This window comes from Carassius carassius, chromosome 37, assembly GCF_963082965.1.
Source record: "Carassius carassius chromosome 37, fCarCar2.1, whole genome shotgun sequence".
NCBI lineage: Eukaryota > Metazoa > Chordata > Actinopteri > Cypriniformes > Cyprinidae > Carassius > Carassius carassius.
The window spans coordinates 28,778,592-28,794,534 of NC_081791.1; the positions used below are offsets into that span (position 1 = coordinate 28,778,592).

The 15,943-nt window shown below is 33.4% G+C and overlaps 1 protein-coding gene across 1 annotated transcript; it reads right to left on the bottom strand.

The window, feature by feature from the left end:
* Positions 1–2,336: 2,336 nt before the first annotated feature.
* Positions 2,337–15,502, bottom strand: LOC132118595 (F-box/LRR-repeat protein 5-like). Its single transcript, XM_059528545.1, has 11 exons — positions 15,344–15,502; positions 13,186–13,401; positions 11,550–11,645; positions 10,090–10,270; positions 8,623–8,805; positions 6,264–6,389; positions 6,040–6,191; positions 4,724–4,806; positions 3,716–4,420; positions 3,391–3,539; positions 2,337–2,553 (listed from the first exon to the last, which is right to left on the bottom strand). The coding sequence occupies exons 1-11, from the start codon at positions 15,425–15,427 to the stop codon at positions 2,477–2,479; spliced, it is 2,052 nt and encodes a 683-aa protein (XP_059384528.1). The 5' UTR covers positions 15,428–15,502; the 3' UTR covers positions 2,337–2,476.
* Between the last annotated feature and the right edge of the window lie 441 nt (positions 15,503–15,943).

Here is a 15,943-nt window from a genome sequence, read left to right on the forward strand (position 1 = left end):
GATTATCTTCAAAACTTGTAGGAGGTCCAATCCCGCTGGCCGACTTCTAATGACTTCCAAAGCCTGACAACTAACCCCCAGTTTTCATTTGGAGAAGTGATCAAGTCCCTCACCTCATTAACAGCACATATAAAGGACATTTGGAGACTGGAAACAACCAGGATATTCTCAGCAGGTAAAAAAAAAGTTGAGCAAATTTGGTCCACAAATGCGTAAAAAAAAAAAAGTAGTTTAAAGTATAAGACCCATTTGTTACACTAATGTCCTACAAGAACTAGACCAACCAAGAGTGTTTTACTGATGGATCGATACAAACCTGTTAATCACAGACACCCAGGAGTTTCAGAGCAACCAGTCACTGACATACAGTTAGTACTGGTAAGAACTGAATGTACCGCTGGTAAATTTGCTAAAGTTGAAATAGTTTCATATGGAATCTGTACGACCTTAAAGACATATGATAGGAAAAAAAATATGAAATTGGAGGAAAAATAGCATTTCAATGCTTGTGCATTCTCACTCAAATGTTTTGCATGCCCCAGAAGAAACGTTGCATTTCCTCACAAACCTCCATGGAAAATTTCAAGGAAATGCAAAAGTTTTGTTAAGTGGGACACTTGGGATTTACAAAATCCTACATGTGTCCAACAACTTTTGAAAAGGTCTGCAGATTCCCAAATAACCAATTCGAGTGTATTTGTATAGCACTTTCCACAATACAAATCGTTGCAAAGCAGCTTTGCAGAAAGTGTTAAGTTTCTACATTATATCTAGGAGTAGGTTATTAGTGGTGACTATGGCAGGAATGTACAGTGAAAAGCATGCAGTTAGTTACGAATTACACATAATCAAAAGACGGTGAACACTATTAATTGCAATGATTATATGCTGTGATTTGGTGCTTCTGTATGTTGTTCCAGACTCAAACCTGCGACCTTCAAGTTACAAGTCCAACTCTCTAACCATTAAGCCACATCAAATCTTCTTAAGGGTTTGATCCAGACTGAAGCTAGGTACCTTGGGATCCAAATACCATGGCAGAAACCGAAGCAAATAAAGACCAAATTAAGAGTAGCTGCTTTTCCAACCAAGCATGAGAAATGAAAGTGTGCATTTGCTCAGATATAGCTGAAGTACAAGGTTATGAGATACATTATGTGAATGCTTGGCTAAAGAGAGGAGTCTTTAATCTAGGTTTAAACCGAGTGTGTCTGAACCCTAAACATCATCAGTAAGACTATTCCAGAGTTTGGGAGCCAAATGCAAAAAAGCTCCAGAGTTTTGTGACCTTTGGGAGCGTGATGGATTGTAGTAGAAGACTAGTTATGCATGCAGGAGCTTGACCTTTAAGGGCCTTATAAGCAAGTAGTAATATTTTATAAATGATGTGGAACTTAACCAGACATCGTTACACATTGCAAATAAGGGGGTTGCTTTTCATACATGGTTAAAAACTTGAAAGATTTAATTAATGGGAATTTAATTCTTGAAGTTCGCACAAAAGTTCAAATTGATTTTCTCATCCCCTCGTTGTTCCAAGTCAAAGAGCAGCTCTTTTATTCACACGTGTGCATTTTCAAACTTCCTGTTGCACAGGTTTGAGGTCATCACTGATTCGTTTGGTGGAAGTCTGACAACCCCATGCTCAATAAACACTTCAACACAGACAAATGTTATCTCAAGGTGCTTTTAATGGTCAGCTGAGAACCCAAAAGAAACAGATCATGCAGCATCTACAAAAAAAAATTATTCTGAAGAATGAGTGGAGAATTAATGAGTATAATAGACCCAGGACTTACTACAGTTCACAAACCACTTTTTTAACCAACCAACGCTGGAAGTCTGGGAAAACGCTCCTAGTTTGACATGCCTGCCAGATATTTAGTCACAGATGATGTTTCGCTCAATGGAGCTGAAGAGAATATCTGGCGATCATCCAATCATTCGTCAGGTTATGAACACAATAACACACAGCTTCTGGTTGTTTTCCAAAACACCTGCATCATTTGACAAACTCAATGAGCTTGTGAACTCGGGCTTATTAACTTATCCAGAGTAGGGGAACCAAAGCAGGTGATTTTAACATCAACCTAAAGTAACGGTTCAGTGAAGTCAGATTTGAGCTAGAGACGGAGGCGTTCGAGACTCTAAACGCACCTGGGAGAATCACTCAAAACAAAACCCTACACAATAACACCGTAAAGCACTCAAAATTCATCCCATGTGACTGGAAAGAAGCCTGTGGACAATTGAATTATTTACAAATATACATCATTCAGTTCCTTCACAATACTTCTCAGAGATTGCAATGAAGTGGATTGGTTCACCAATTTGGGTTGAGGGAAATCAAATTGCGTCGAAGAGCATCTTGAACCGATTTCCCCGATTAAAGTGCACATGGATGAGGGATGAGAGAGGGATGCGGGGCGAGCGGTGGAGGGGGGGTTAAAGAGAGATAAATACAGAGAAAAGAGCATCACTCTCCGGATCGACAGCAAGCCCTGAAGCCGCACTGCAGATTCTGACACCCGCTGGCCTTATCAGCATGAGGACCTGCAGAACCACAGAGAAATTCACATAAGCTTTCAATTCATGTGCTGGAACTAACAGTGTGTGTTCATAGGTCAACTGGGAGAAATAAAGCATACATCTAGAGCTGGAATCAAGAGGAGAGGAGGGTTCGAGGACACAGGAATAAACACAAAACATGCTAAATCTAGATAATAAAATGCAACTAAGCAATAAACTCCCATGCAATGCAATGCAAAGACAGAGTTCATAATAACCCACCCTTTACTTACCAAGATCCCGTCATACTTGGGACTTCATATGTGGATTTGTGTGCATTACAGTCATTTACAGTTTCATACATTCATGTAACAAGGATTCACAAATGTTTTTGTCAGCCAAGCACATTTAAGCATAAACATAGGGATTTTAAGAGTGTATATACGCACACACACATATACATGCATATATATATATATATATATATATATATATAAAAATAAATACAGCATACATAATGATGTGTGCATATAAATTATTTAAAAAAAAAATAATAATTTATCTACCCCAACTTTTACTATTAACTATCAACTGCAACTTTTGCTTTAAAAATCTTAATTTTCGGGTTTTTAACAGTAAGGTAGTTTAGAGTAGGATTAAAGGATCTAAAATATGGTCGTGCGCAATAATATGAATATATGCTTTATAAGTACTAATAAACAATTTATATACTAGTAATATGCAAGCCAATAAGCAACTAGTTAATAATGAGAATTTGTTCCTTAAGTTAAGGTGTTACTCATTATTAATATTATTAGGTTGTCAGAAAGCCAGCAGCTCAGTTTGGACATTGTGTGTTCTGTCTGTGTGACGGTGTGTTACCGTTAATGTTATCGCAGTAGTAAAAGTGCTCGATGTTGAGGGAGGGGCAAACGGACACCAGCTCCTGAAGCCCCGCCCCCGTGATGAGCAGACAGCCGGACAGATTGAGATGCAGCAGCAGAGGGAGTCCACCACGCTGAGACAGACACCTGCAACAAACACAAACCTTCAGACACAGTCTTGTTAACATTTAATATAACTTTATGAATAAAGGAACACATTTAATAGCACAGAGAATCATGACATTTCTCCGGTATTTCCACTGACTACTGAAACTGTGGCATTATGATGACAAATCACTTACGAGAGAGCACTTATTTCGTACCTCAGGCCGAGATCTGTGATCTGATAGCATCCAGACAGGCTGAGGAACCTGAGTGCCCGATAGGCTCCTGATTGGTCAGTCCTGTTGTGACGCTCAGGGCAAGTTTCACCCTCAAACGAGTATTTAGTCCGAAACTCAACACTGCCCCCGGTGGCCTGGAGGTCACAGTGCGCTTCTCTCGTAGTCCAGAGCGCCGTGTCAGAGGTGCAGCAGGTCGAGTGACCACAGAGGGCCTCGCCGTACTGCCAGGGGGAGGAGCTAATACCAGTCCTGAAGCTCCACCTCTGGCTCCTCCCACAGCAGCATGAATCACCGCCTCCCTTTGGCTCTAAAATGCAGCCACGCCCATTTTCCTGTACAGACACACCCCCTCGTCTGCTCCAATCGGCCGCATCCTCGATGTCAGCGAGTTTTGCCGGGTCGAGAACCCATACATGGGCGGGGCCACAGCCGGAGCCACGCCCACCAGGTCTCCGCTTGAAAATGAGATCCTGGCAACTGCGTCCCATTGGTGGGAGGGAACACTCGTCCTGGAATCTGATAGGAGAAGGCGGGGCTTTCAGCAGCTTGGCTCCACGATCCGGGCTGGGCGATGTTAAGTGGCCCAATCCCAGCGACAGGATCTTTAGTGTGCGGTCCGTGATTTTGTCGCATCCCGAAAGATCCAGCCGCTCCAGAGTACGACACACACCGAACTCCGCCCAGCTGAGAAGAAAAAAAAAAAACGGAAAGTTGTAATATTCATGATTTCAAATAAACCGTGTTGGGAAGGTTACTCTGGAAATGTAATGGGTTACAAGTTACCCTAATTAAAATGTAACAAGTAGCGTAACTATTTCAATTACTTTATTGATGTAACGGATTACTTTTCTGAAATTATAATGTTTTCACTGGTGTCTCATGTTTTAAAGCAGCACTCCACAAATGGGTTCCATAAAATCAGGGAGCTATTCTAACAAATACACACGAGTGTGGTTATGAAAATAATAAATCAGAAGAAGAGCCAACCTGTCAAAGGCCGAGTCGGAGACGTCAGTCTGCGTGAGATCCAGGTGAGTCAGGTTTGGGCACAAACTGAGGATCTGTCGCACCTGGAAGAACAAATCACCGCATTTATTTACCTATTTATTTAAATGGCATTATAGCATCGAGGAATACATTAAAAAAAATATATATATAACAATATAATTAATCCAGTATAATATACAAGTAGAATGAATTACATTTAATAATAATAATGAATGAATAACATATTAATAAGATAACAGCAGGACAGACCAGGAAAATATGCTTAATAGTCAGGTTTTTTACAAAAACACAATATAATAACGATATTTCCTAAAAATATAGTAATAGAATACATGTAATAGAATACAAAAATGTAATAATTAAATTATATAATTAACAAATAATTAAAAAAAAAAAAAAAATTTTAATAAAATATATAATAATAAAAAATTAAAAAAATGAAAGCAGGAAATATCCTTAAGTCCTTTATTTTACAAAAATTTTTTTTATTTTCCTAAAAATATAGTAATAGAATACATGTAATAGAATACAAAAATGTAATAATTAAATTATATAATTAACAAATAATTAAAAAAAAAAAAAAATTTTTAATAAAATATATAATAATAAAAAATTAAAAAAATGAAAGCAGGAAATATCCTTAAGTCCTTTATTTTACAAAAACAATATAATAACGATATTTCCTAAAAATGTATAATAGAATATAAAATTTAATTTAATAATTATATTATGTAATTCACAGATTAAGTATTAATTCAATGTATTAATAAAAAATGTAATCAAAAAATCAAAGCAGGAAAATATGCTTAAGTCAGTTATCTTTCAAAAATGTTTCATAATAGTGTAATAGTTCCTAGACATAAAATATAAGAAATATAGTATTATATAATAATAATGATGATGATTAGATTAGATTGCAGGTCACAAATTAAACCTTTTTTAGGAAATAAAAACAACATCTATTAACTAAATGTAATAATAATAAAAAAGTATAACGTTTAGAAGGACAGACTAGTAAATATGCTTAACAGTCAAAGTTATCCTACAAAAACAATATCACCATCATGTTAGCTCACAGATTATACTTCATAATAATTTAACAATTATAAAACACAAGCAGAACAATGTGTGTGTAAATTGCTTGTACACTTTCGGATTCATGATTTGTAAGGTTTGTATTTTGGAAATGTCAGAAAAGCACGCTCGCTCCCTGCCGTGAATAAAGGACGCGTGACACGTTCGGTGTTGTTCCTGGTGACCTGACGACCCTGCGGTCTGACGTCAGAGGTACACACCATCTTACTGGAGACGGTGGAGCTGTAGGCCAGACTGAGCGAGCGCACGGACGCACCGACGGAGGGCAGCAGCTTCTGGATCATCCCATTCAGCAGCCTCTTCTCTCTCTGAACCGCACGAATGTCTGGAGACTCGTCCTCCTGCGCCGTCTCTGAACACACAGAGGAACACACGGCTGAGCTGCGGCCCGGAGGATCATGGGAAGGAAAGCTCTGAGACTCACCCGATTCATCCACGTCTGCGTCCTCGTCCCACTCCTGATAGGCTCGACCCTCGTCCTGCAGACTCTTCACCCAATCCTCGTCCGGCTCCTGGTCCGAGTCGCCCGGAGGACCGCAGTAATAATCCCCTACACAGATCACATGCATCCCATAATGCAACATTATCTTTCTCATTTAAACTGGACCGAAAATGTTAAATAACTCGCATTATATTTATTCGAGCCTATATATCTAGCACCAACTATTCTTAAAAAAAAAAAAAAAAAAAAAAACATGCCCTTTTTAGACTTGCAAAAAAAAAGTTTTTTGTATTATATTTATTTGTTTACATTTTATCTATTATACAATTATCAAAAGCAAAAAAAGTCCTCTAACAGTAACTTGCTGTATTCTTTTATTCTATCAGTTTTCTTTTTATTCATTATATAATAAAATAAAATAAGCTGACTTGTTAGAGCACTTGCATATTACTAAATGTAAATGTGACAATGTAGTATTTTAATTAAGCTTTTAGAATTATAAAAAATAAAAAGTATATATATATATATATATATATATATATATATATATATATATATATATATATATATTATTATTATAATATATATATATATTTTTAAACAATAACTGTTTAAATTATTTTACTACTTCTTATTTTAATAGAAATATATATATATATATATATATATATATATATATATATACAGTACAGACCAAAAGTTTGGAAACATTACTATTTTTAATGTTTTTGAAAAGTTTCTTCTGCTCATCAAGCCTGCATTTATTTGATCAAAAATACAGAAAAAAATGTAATATTGTGAAATATTATTACAACTTAAAATAATTGTTTTTAAATGTATTATACTTTAAATTATCATTTATTTCTGTGATGCAAAGCTGATTTTTTAGGATCATTATCACATGATCCTTTAGAAATCATTCTAATATGATGATTCATTATCAAAGTTGGAAATAATATAATATTATTATTATTATATTAATAATATTTTTTCAGAACATGTGATACTTTTTTAGGATACTTTGATGAATAAAAAGTTTAAAAAAAGAAGCTATGTTTTTAAAATATTAATATTTTTTAATAACAATATACATTACTGGTCAGTAATTTGGGGTCAGTCATTTTTTCTTTCTTTCTTTTTTTAAATAAAATCAATACTTTTATTCAGCAAGGATGTGTTAAATTAATAAAAAGTGATAGTAAAGAAATTATATTATTAGAAATGTTTTTTTTATTTTGAATAAATGCAGTTCTTTTTAACCTTTTATTGATCAAATATATGAGACAGCAGAACTGTTTCAACACTCATAATAAATCAGAATATTAGAATGATTTCTAAATGATCATGTGATCGACTGATGTCACATGTGACACTGAAGCTGGAGTAATGATGCTGAAAATTCAGCTTTGCATCACAGGAATAAATTATTTTTTAAAGTATATTCAAATAGAAAACTATTATTTTAAGTTGTAATAATATTTCACAATATTACTGTTTTTTCTGTATTTTTGATCAAATAAATGAAGGCTTGAGCAGAAACATTAAAAACATTAAAAACAGTAATGTTTCCAAACTTTTGGTCTGTATTGTGTGATGTGTGATATATATATATATATAATTCATTAAAGTTTTAGAATTATGAAAATATTTGTTATAGTTGTTTTTATTAACTTTCCAATTCTGTAATATGGTTAGGAAACATTGCTCTAAATAACTTACCGATCCAAGTGTGGTCTCAAGAGGGCGACAAAGTGACAAAATTTAAATGTACAATATTTATGTTGTGTTTATTGATTGATTTTCAGGTTACTGGTCTTATTGCTGAATAATGACCCATAGAAGTACAATACTTTTGCTAAACATTGAGATCACAATTATTAAAATCACAAACTTCTTATTAACGCTGTATCATCTAATAGTAAAAAATACAAAGAAAATAAAAGTTGAAAATACATTTTATATATCACAAATCAATAGAACATAATATTAAAGTTCTTACAAAATAACAACTACATTAAAAATGTTAACGCGATTTAAAAATTTAAGAAATATAAATTCAATTATGCATTTTAAAGTTTATACATATATTTGAATAAATGTATAATATTTAATATAAATGACTCACTGACTTCAAAAGCATCATGCATCTAATAAGCTTTTTAAAAAACAGGTATTTTATGTATTTAAATAAATATATATTTATTCAAATAATAAGCTTAAAATAATGAGCTCAGATATGTTGCAATCCTCTGGCTCTCATTGTGCAGTGTCCAGCAACAGATCAGATCAGATCAGATCAAGTTCCTGGTGTTCAGTGATGGAGCAGACAGATGTTACGCACCTCGAGCCCAGCGGACGGGGTACAGATGCCTCCACAGGGATCCGGTCTTGGCCACCTGAGCCCAGACGCTGCACACCTGAGCGCAGCGACACAGATCCTCGGGTCCCAGGAGCCTGAAGATGCGCAGCAGCAGCTCCTGCGGCAGCACGGACACGGACGCAGACGCTCGCCCGCCGCCCCGCTCTGACCAACACAACACACAGCACAGCTCACATCATCTACAGCCACAGCGGGAACTTCACCCTTACTTCAGTGTGGAAACACATTGAGAAATCAGCGTCACACAGAGCATGTGAGATCCCATCAATAACAGCACAGCAGGAAAACATGAGCCAGAACGAACTGTGACCCTGGAGCAGTGAGATTTACTGAGGTCTGGTTTGTGAGGAGGACAATATTAGAAGATCTGGAATCTGAGGGAGCAAAAAAATCTAACTATGGAGAAAATCATCTTTAAAGTTGTTCAGATGAAGTTCTTTGCAATGCATATTATTAATTAAAAATTAAGTTCTGATGTATTTATAGTAGGAGACTTACTAAATATCTTCATGGAACATGATCTTTACTTAATATCCTAATGATTTTTGGCATAAGGAAACATTTACAACTTTGACCCATAAAATATATTGTTGTCTATTGCTACGAATACACCCCAGAGACTCCAGACTGCTTCTGTGCTGCAGGGACACTCATATTCAGACAGAAATGTGTCACACTGAGGACCACTGATGTTCGTTAGGGCACAAAATGTCATTTCTAAGTTTCCTTAAAAAAAATACAAAAATAAATGTATTAAAAAAAAAACACATATATATATATATATATATATATACACACAAAGACACTTGTTTTAATAATTCCAATATTCTAAAATATACTTTTATTATTAAATAATATCAAATTTCATTAAAAATAAATATCTTTTTTTATACTCAGAAAGTTGCATGAATTTTTATTATTATTATTATTATTATTATTATTATCTACTTTTATTGCGCAATTATGGTAAAAATCATAATTATGATCCTTGTCAAAACTGAAATCGTAATTTTATTTAATCATAGCTTTTATCTGTATTAAATAATTTGTGATCATATATCAATAACCACACAATAATAGTCACACCCAGAGTATAACAACACTACTACTTCTAATAACAATAACACTAGCTATTATCATCATTATTAGTGTCGTTGTTCTACTAAATAAAATATTCAACAAAAAATAAGAAACGTTACTAAACACTACAAATAATTACTATAAGTCTATAAAAAAAAGATGAAAGATTATTATTAATAAATAATACAAATGATTGTTATACATTTAGTCATTTTGCAGACGCTTCTATCCAAATATACAGCTATTATTATAATAATACAGTAAGACTACAATATCCTGATGTCTGTGGCTAAACCCTTCTGTGGATGTTTCTGATGGTTTGAAAGCAGAAGATGAGTGTGCTCTCACCGTCCTCGCTCTTCTCGTGGTCGGAGTACTTGAAGGCCTTGTGCAGCTCCTGGGCGTGACTCCAGAGGTTCAGGTCCTTCAGCAGATCAGCAGCAGAGCTCCAGTGCTGCAGCATCACCTGACGCTTGATGTCCTTCAGCTCCTCGTACGAGAAGTACTCCATCAGCATGGGCTGATACACCTGACACACACACACACACACACACGTCAGACACACCACTGCAGGCTCCAGTCCAACACTGACGCTGGCGCAAGAACACAGGAAAAACATAGATCATTTCATCATAAAAATACTTCTGTTTTGCACTTCTTTATAGTATTACACGTTTATTTCTTGGTAATGCACATTTGACAGTAAAGCACTTGGGAGGCATGCAAAATGTACTTTTATCAACAACAGTAATGTATATATTTATACACACACACACACACATATTCTACTCAAATTAAATGCACCAAGTCTGGAGTAATGATGCTGTAAATTCAGCTTTGATCACAGAAATAAATAATGGTTTAATAGATATTCACATAGAAATCAGATGGTTTAAATTTGAATAATATTTCAGATTTTCAGTGTATTTTTGATCAAATAAATGCAGTCTTTGTCAGCGGGAGAATGTTGCAGACCCAAACTTTGGAAAGCTGGTGTATATTTTAGAAATAATTAAAAATTAAAACAATTAAAATAGAACACTTCTCTCTGGTATTAAATACAAACACGACTAATACATTTGTAATAAAAGACTCCTTATTCTCGCTGAAATCTAATTAGTGAATTAATAATTGATTGCTTTTAAAATAAATTCATAGTGAATGAGATAACAGAATTGTATGATATGTCTATAGTATATAACAAATATTATTAAAAAAATAAAAATAAACAAGGATTCATATAAAGACCTATGAAGTATTATTAATTGAATCTCAGGAGATACTTTAAAATTAAAGAACAAAATAATGAAAGAAATATATATACAAATCCAAACTAATAAAAGAAAATATAAAAAAAAAATGAAAATCCAAACAAATAAAACAAAATAACTGAAAATCCAAAAAAAAAAAAATGAAAATCCAAACAAATAAAACAACAAATAAAATAAATGAAAATCCAAACAAAGACAAAAAAAAATTAAATAAATGAAAATCCAAATAAATAAAACAAAATAAAATAAATGAAAATCCAAACAAATATAACAAAAAATAAAGTAAATGAAAATCCAAACAGAAAAAAAAATTTAAATAAATGAAAATCCAAATAAATAAAACAAAATAAAATAAATGAAAATCCAAATAAATTAAACAAAATAAAATAAATGAAAATCCAAACAAATAAGACAAAAATAAAGTCCTGAGCAGCTGATATAATTCAGCCATGTAGTGAGTGTTCTGTGTAAGCGGTGATATTGATGAGAGCAGAGCTGCTGGTGCGGTGTGTATCTCTGATGAAAGGGCAGTCTCACCTCCTCTTCCTCCTTCATATGAGGAAGGAAGTCCTGTGTGAAGGCCTCCAGTCTCTCCTTCAGCTGCTGCGCGTAGTTCAGCTGCTCGTACTCGCTCTGAAACACACTCATTACTGAATAAACCAGACACACAGCCCTGATGAGAACTGATTTCAGAACTGCTCTTATTATACGCCTGCTGTTTACAGACACTCAGTCTCTTCATTCTTTCCATTTTCCGGACAGGAACTCGGAGCAGGATTTCTCAATGCCCTGTAAATAACCCAGTGGAAAATTCCCCAAATTGGGCAAGTTTGGCCTTTTCATTACTTACAAAATAGTAATAATAAATTACAGCATTTTATCTGTGGCCCACTTAAAATATACATAATATAGTTTCTTATAATAATTTATATGTTTATCCATTACCATTTTTTAAGCTTTTCTCTGGCCATTTAAAATAAATGACTAAACTTTGTGTTTCTCCCTTATTTTTTATTAATATGTTATTTTAGCATTAGCAAGTCTTTGAAATACTGCATCAGTTTTTATTTTTATATCTTTCATTTTATTTTAAAATTTAATTTTAGTATTTTGTTTAATTTTTTTTTTTCCATTTTTGTTATTTTTTTTAAATGGTTGTATAGTAAACAAAATAAAAATGAGATTAACATAAAGAATTAAACATCTAGCGAACTGAATAAATAGATTTAAATCAATTAAAATCCAAAAACATACACTAAATCAATAAAAGCCTGATTTAAACCAACAAATAAAAACAGAAAATAAAAATAAATCCTAAATAAATAAAGAACTAAATTAAATAATAATAATTGAATACAATATTTGTTTAAATATGTTTCTATTTGAAAATAAAAATACAAACCAGATAAAAAAAAATAAAGAATAAAACATGAAATATAACTAATTGGATAAATGGATTAAATAAATAAAATGGATAATTAAAAGATAAAAACATACTTATATACATACTTTAAGTTTGCTATTTTAGTACAGCAGGTTAAATTAACTAACTACTAATAAACTGAATAAATAGATTAAAATACATTTTAAAAATGACTAAAAAACATTTAGAACAAAAAAACAAACAAAAACAATAACCTTGACCAAAATAAAACAAGTAAAAATAGATCAATAATAAAAATAAAATTTAACAAAAAACTATTGACAAAAATATATTTCCTAAATACATCTAATGCAGTTTTTGTACGTTTATGTCAGTTTTAGTTTATTTTATTATACCATAATCTAAATGACAAGGAGAACTGTTGCCTCGCCACGTTTTCTTTTATACTTTATTCTACATCAAGTAGCTTTAACTATTTAGCTTTAACTAACTATAATATGTGAGCCTGGAGCACAAAACCAGTCTTAAACAGCCAAAAATACATTGTATGGGTCAAAATAATACATTTTTCCTTCTATGCCAAAAATCATTAGGATATTAAGTAAAGATCATGTTCCATGAAGATATTTAGTAAAACTTCCTACCGTAAATATATCGAAACTTCATTTTTGCTTAGTAATATGCATGTTTATCAGTTTAAATGACTGGCTTCATGCTCCAGGTTTCACATAAACAGTGATAAGTGCATAAACAAGGTATGAGCACTATCACACACACACACACACACACCTTGACACCGCGCAGCCCCTTCTCAAACAGCGACAGCATCTCTGAGAGCTTGTTATCGGCGTGCACGTGATACACGGTCTGACTGCGCTCCTGCAGAAGCTCCATGATGCACTCGTTCTCGATCTGCTCGTGCATCTTGAACTCCTGAAACGTGGCCAGGAGCGACTGCAGGAACGAGCGGAAGTCCCTGATGTTGGAGAAGTTGGTGTTGGACAGCTGTGGAGAAGAGAAACACACCAAACACGGCAGTGAAGCATCTCTCATCCATCTCAGAGAAAACATGATTACAGACTCAGGACTATGAACCTGACGGATTCATCTGTGACTCGGAAATGATTGTCAAATATTGCCATTATAGTCCTCTAGACCAGGGGATTCACACTGAGGTCTGGAAATAAATGAATAAGAAAAAGATCTAACTAAATTAATTAATAGATTTAAATTAAAAAAATAAATAGAGAGAGAGAGAGAGTATTATATAAATTAAATATTATTGAAAAATATAAAAACTTGATTAAAATAAACAATGAAAAATAAACGAATCTAAAGAACAAAAAAAATGACTTGGCTAAATTAAAACAAAAATGTAATATGTAGAAATTTGAATAAAGCAGACAAATAAAAAGAGATGAATAATAACAAAAAATACAATAAATGTAGTAAATTATTCAAATTAATAAAATACATTGATAAAAAAGATAAGAATAAACAAATTAAAATAGATAAATAATAAAAGGAATTAAACTAACTGAACATAAATTACATAAATGAAATAACTATGTGGTGCTTATTTAATATCTTTATGTAATGTCATGTCAGCATCGTAGGCTGTTTTCATGATGAAACAATTAAAGTATAACAAATACAACAAAAACACATTTTAAATATAATCTAGCTAACTAAATTAAAAAATGCTGGTAAGCAAAATATCAAAATAGAAATAGGAAAAATCTGATTAAAAGAAAAAACAGAAAATAACTAAAGACCTAAATAGACAAAAAAAATATATATTTTTTATATGTTGACCATTTTTTTTAAATCAACAAATTAAAGTAAATACAAATTGAATACATGATACATAACAGTAGAGTACAGTAGTAAATTGGGTAAAAAAAAAAAAGTACTATTTTAGAAACCAAATATTTTCCAAATAATATTTGACACATGAACATGTATGTGTTTGTAGGACGGCGGTCCCTGATCTCGTGTGTGTGTGTGTGTGTGTGGCATCTAAACGATTGAGAAGATCAGCGTTGATCGTTACACTGCTATCAGAGGAGCATTAGTGTTATATTACACTCAATGTGTGTCATGAGTTCAGACACAGTCAACACTGCAGCTGTGTGTGTGTGTGTGTGTGTGTGTGTGTGTGTGTGTGTGTGTGTGTGTGTGTGTGTGAGTCTGTGTGTGGAGTCATCTTACATAATCAGGGTGTGTGTGTGTGTGTGTGTGTGTGTCTCAATGCAGGTTTCAAAGCTACACACACTCCATGCAAAACTTGTCCAATGTCGTATATATTCATCTGCAGCGCATAAACTACATTTAAAGTGCTTCAATCTCGAAAAAATGATCTGATTGTAGACCACACACACTGAATGTGGCGTATTTCACATCTGTGTTACATATTAACACACAGATTACACGGTTCATAGTGTCAGTAAATCAATAAATCGATCGAAAAGAAATTTTTCAGTATATTTCGACACGCAACACTTTCAGACACTGCGTAGTTCCGTGTGTCACGTGGGTTAAGAGGAGTTTGGAGTGTTTATATTCGTATTAGTCAATGCAAAACACGTGTTTTAAAGATCTGAGATCAGAAATGGGCTTTTAATGCAACCGTATGCGAGTTATGATGATTATATGGCATTTGATAACGTGTTTTAAACATATCTGAGATCAGAGATTCTTATTAAACTCTCATAGCTTCTGTCCATTGATACGAATGTGCTAAACTGAGCATAATATGTATAAATAACGATGAAATAAAGTGTTTGCGCTGATCTGAGATCAGACGGTTGTCAGACGTACACATTAAACGCTGATGTCAGTGTATTAGCCGTCTTGCTAACGATTAGCGCTCCTCAAACACACCTTTAAACGACTTTAAAAACTCCCTCAGTGGGTAAAATAACAGATTAACGGATCAGACTCTAACCTTCTCGCTGTAGAGCCCCACCAGGTGCTTCATGCGCCAGTGAGGCCCTGTAAAAACATCCACCTCGTCGGGAAACGGAGACATCGCGCCTCCATTAGCTCCCACTGCGGACTGAGCGCGGGAAGCCAGATCCGGCGGGAAATATCCCTCCTCAGGCGAACAAAGATACAGTCATCAAATAAATACAAATAAAATAAACCGAAATTAAACAAAGTCAAAAAATAAATACTAATAATATAAAAATATAAAATAAAATAACCCGAAATAATAATAAATAAAATCCCACCACACAGAGGAAAGCAACAACAGCATAAACAAAATATCAAAATATATGTAATATTAAAAATAAACATCCTCCTCTGACTATTTTTAGTCAAATTAAAATGAGTGAAATGATTAATCGCGACTAATCACATCCAAAATAAGTTTTTGTTTACATAATATATGATTGTATTGTATTATACGCGCACATACAGTATATATTTTGAAAATATTTGCATGTATATATTTATATTCATATAATGTATTTTCTCATATATAAACAGCATATATTTTAAATGTATGCATTATAAATATACACAGTACACCCACATATATTAT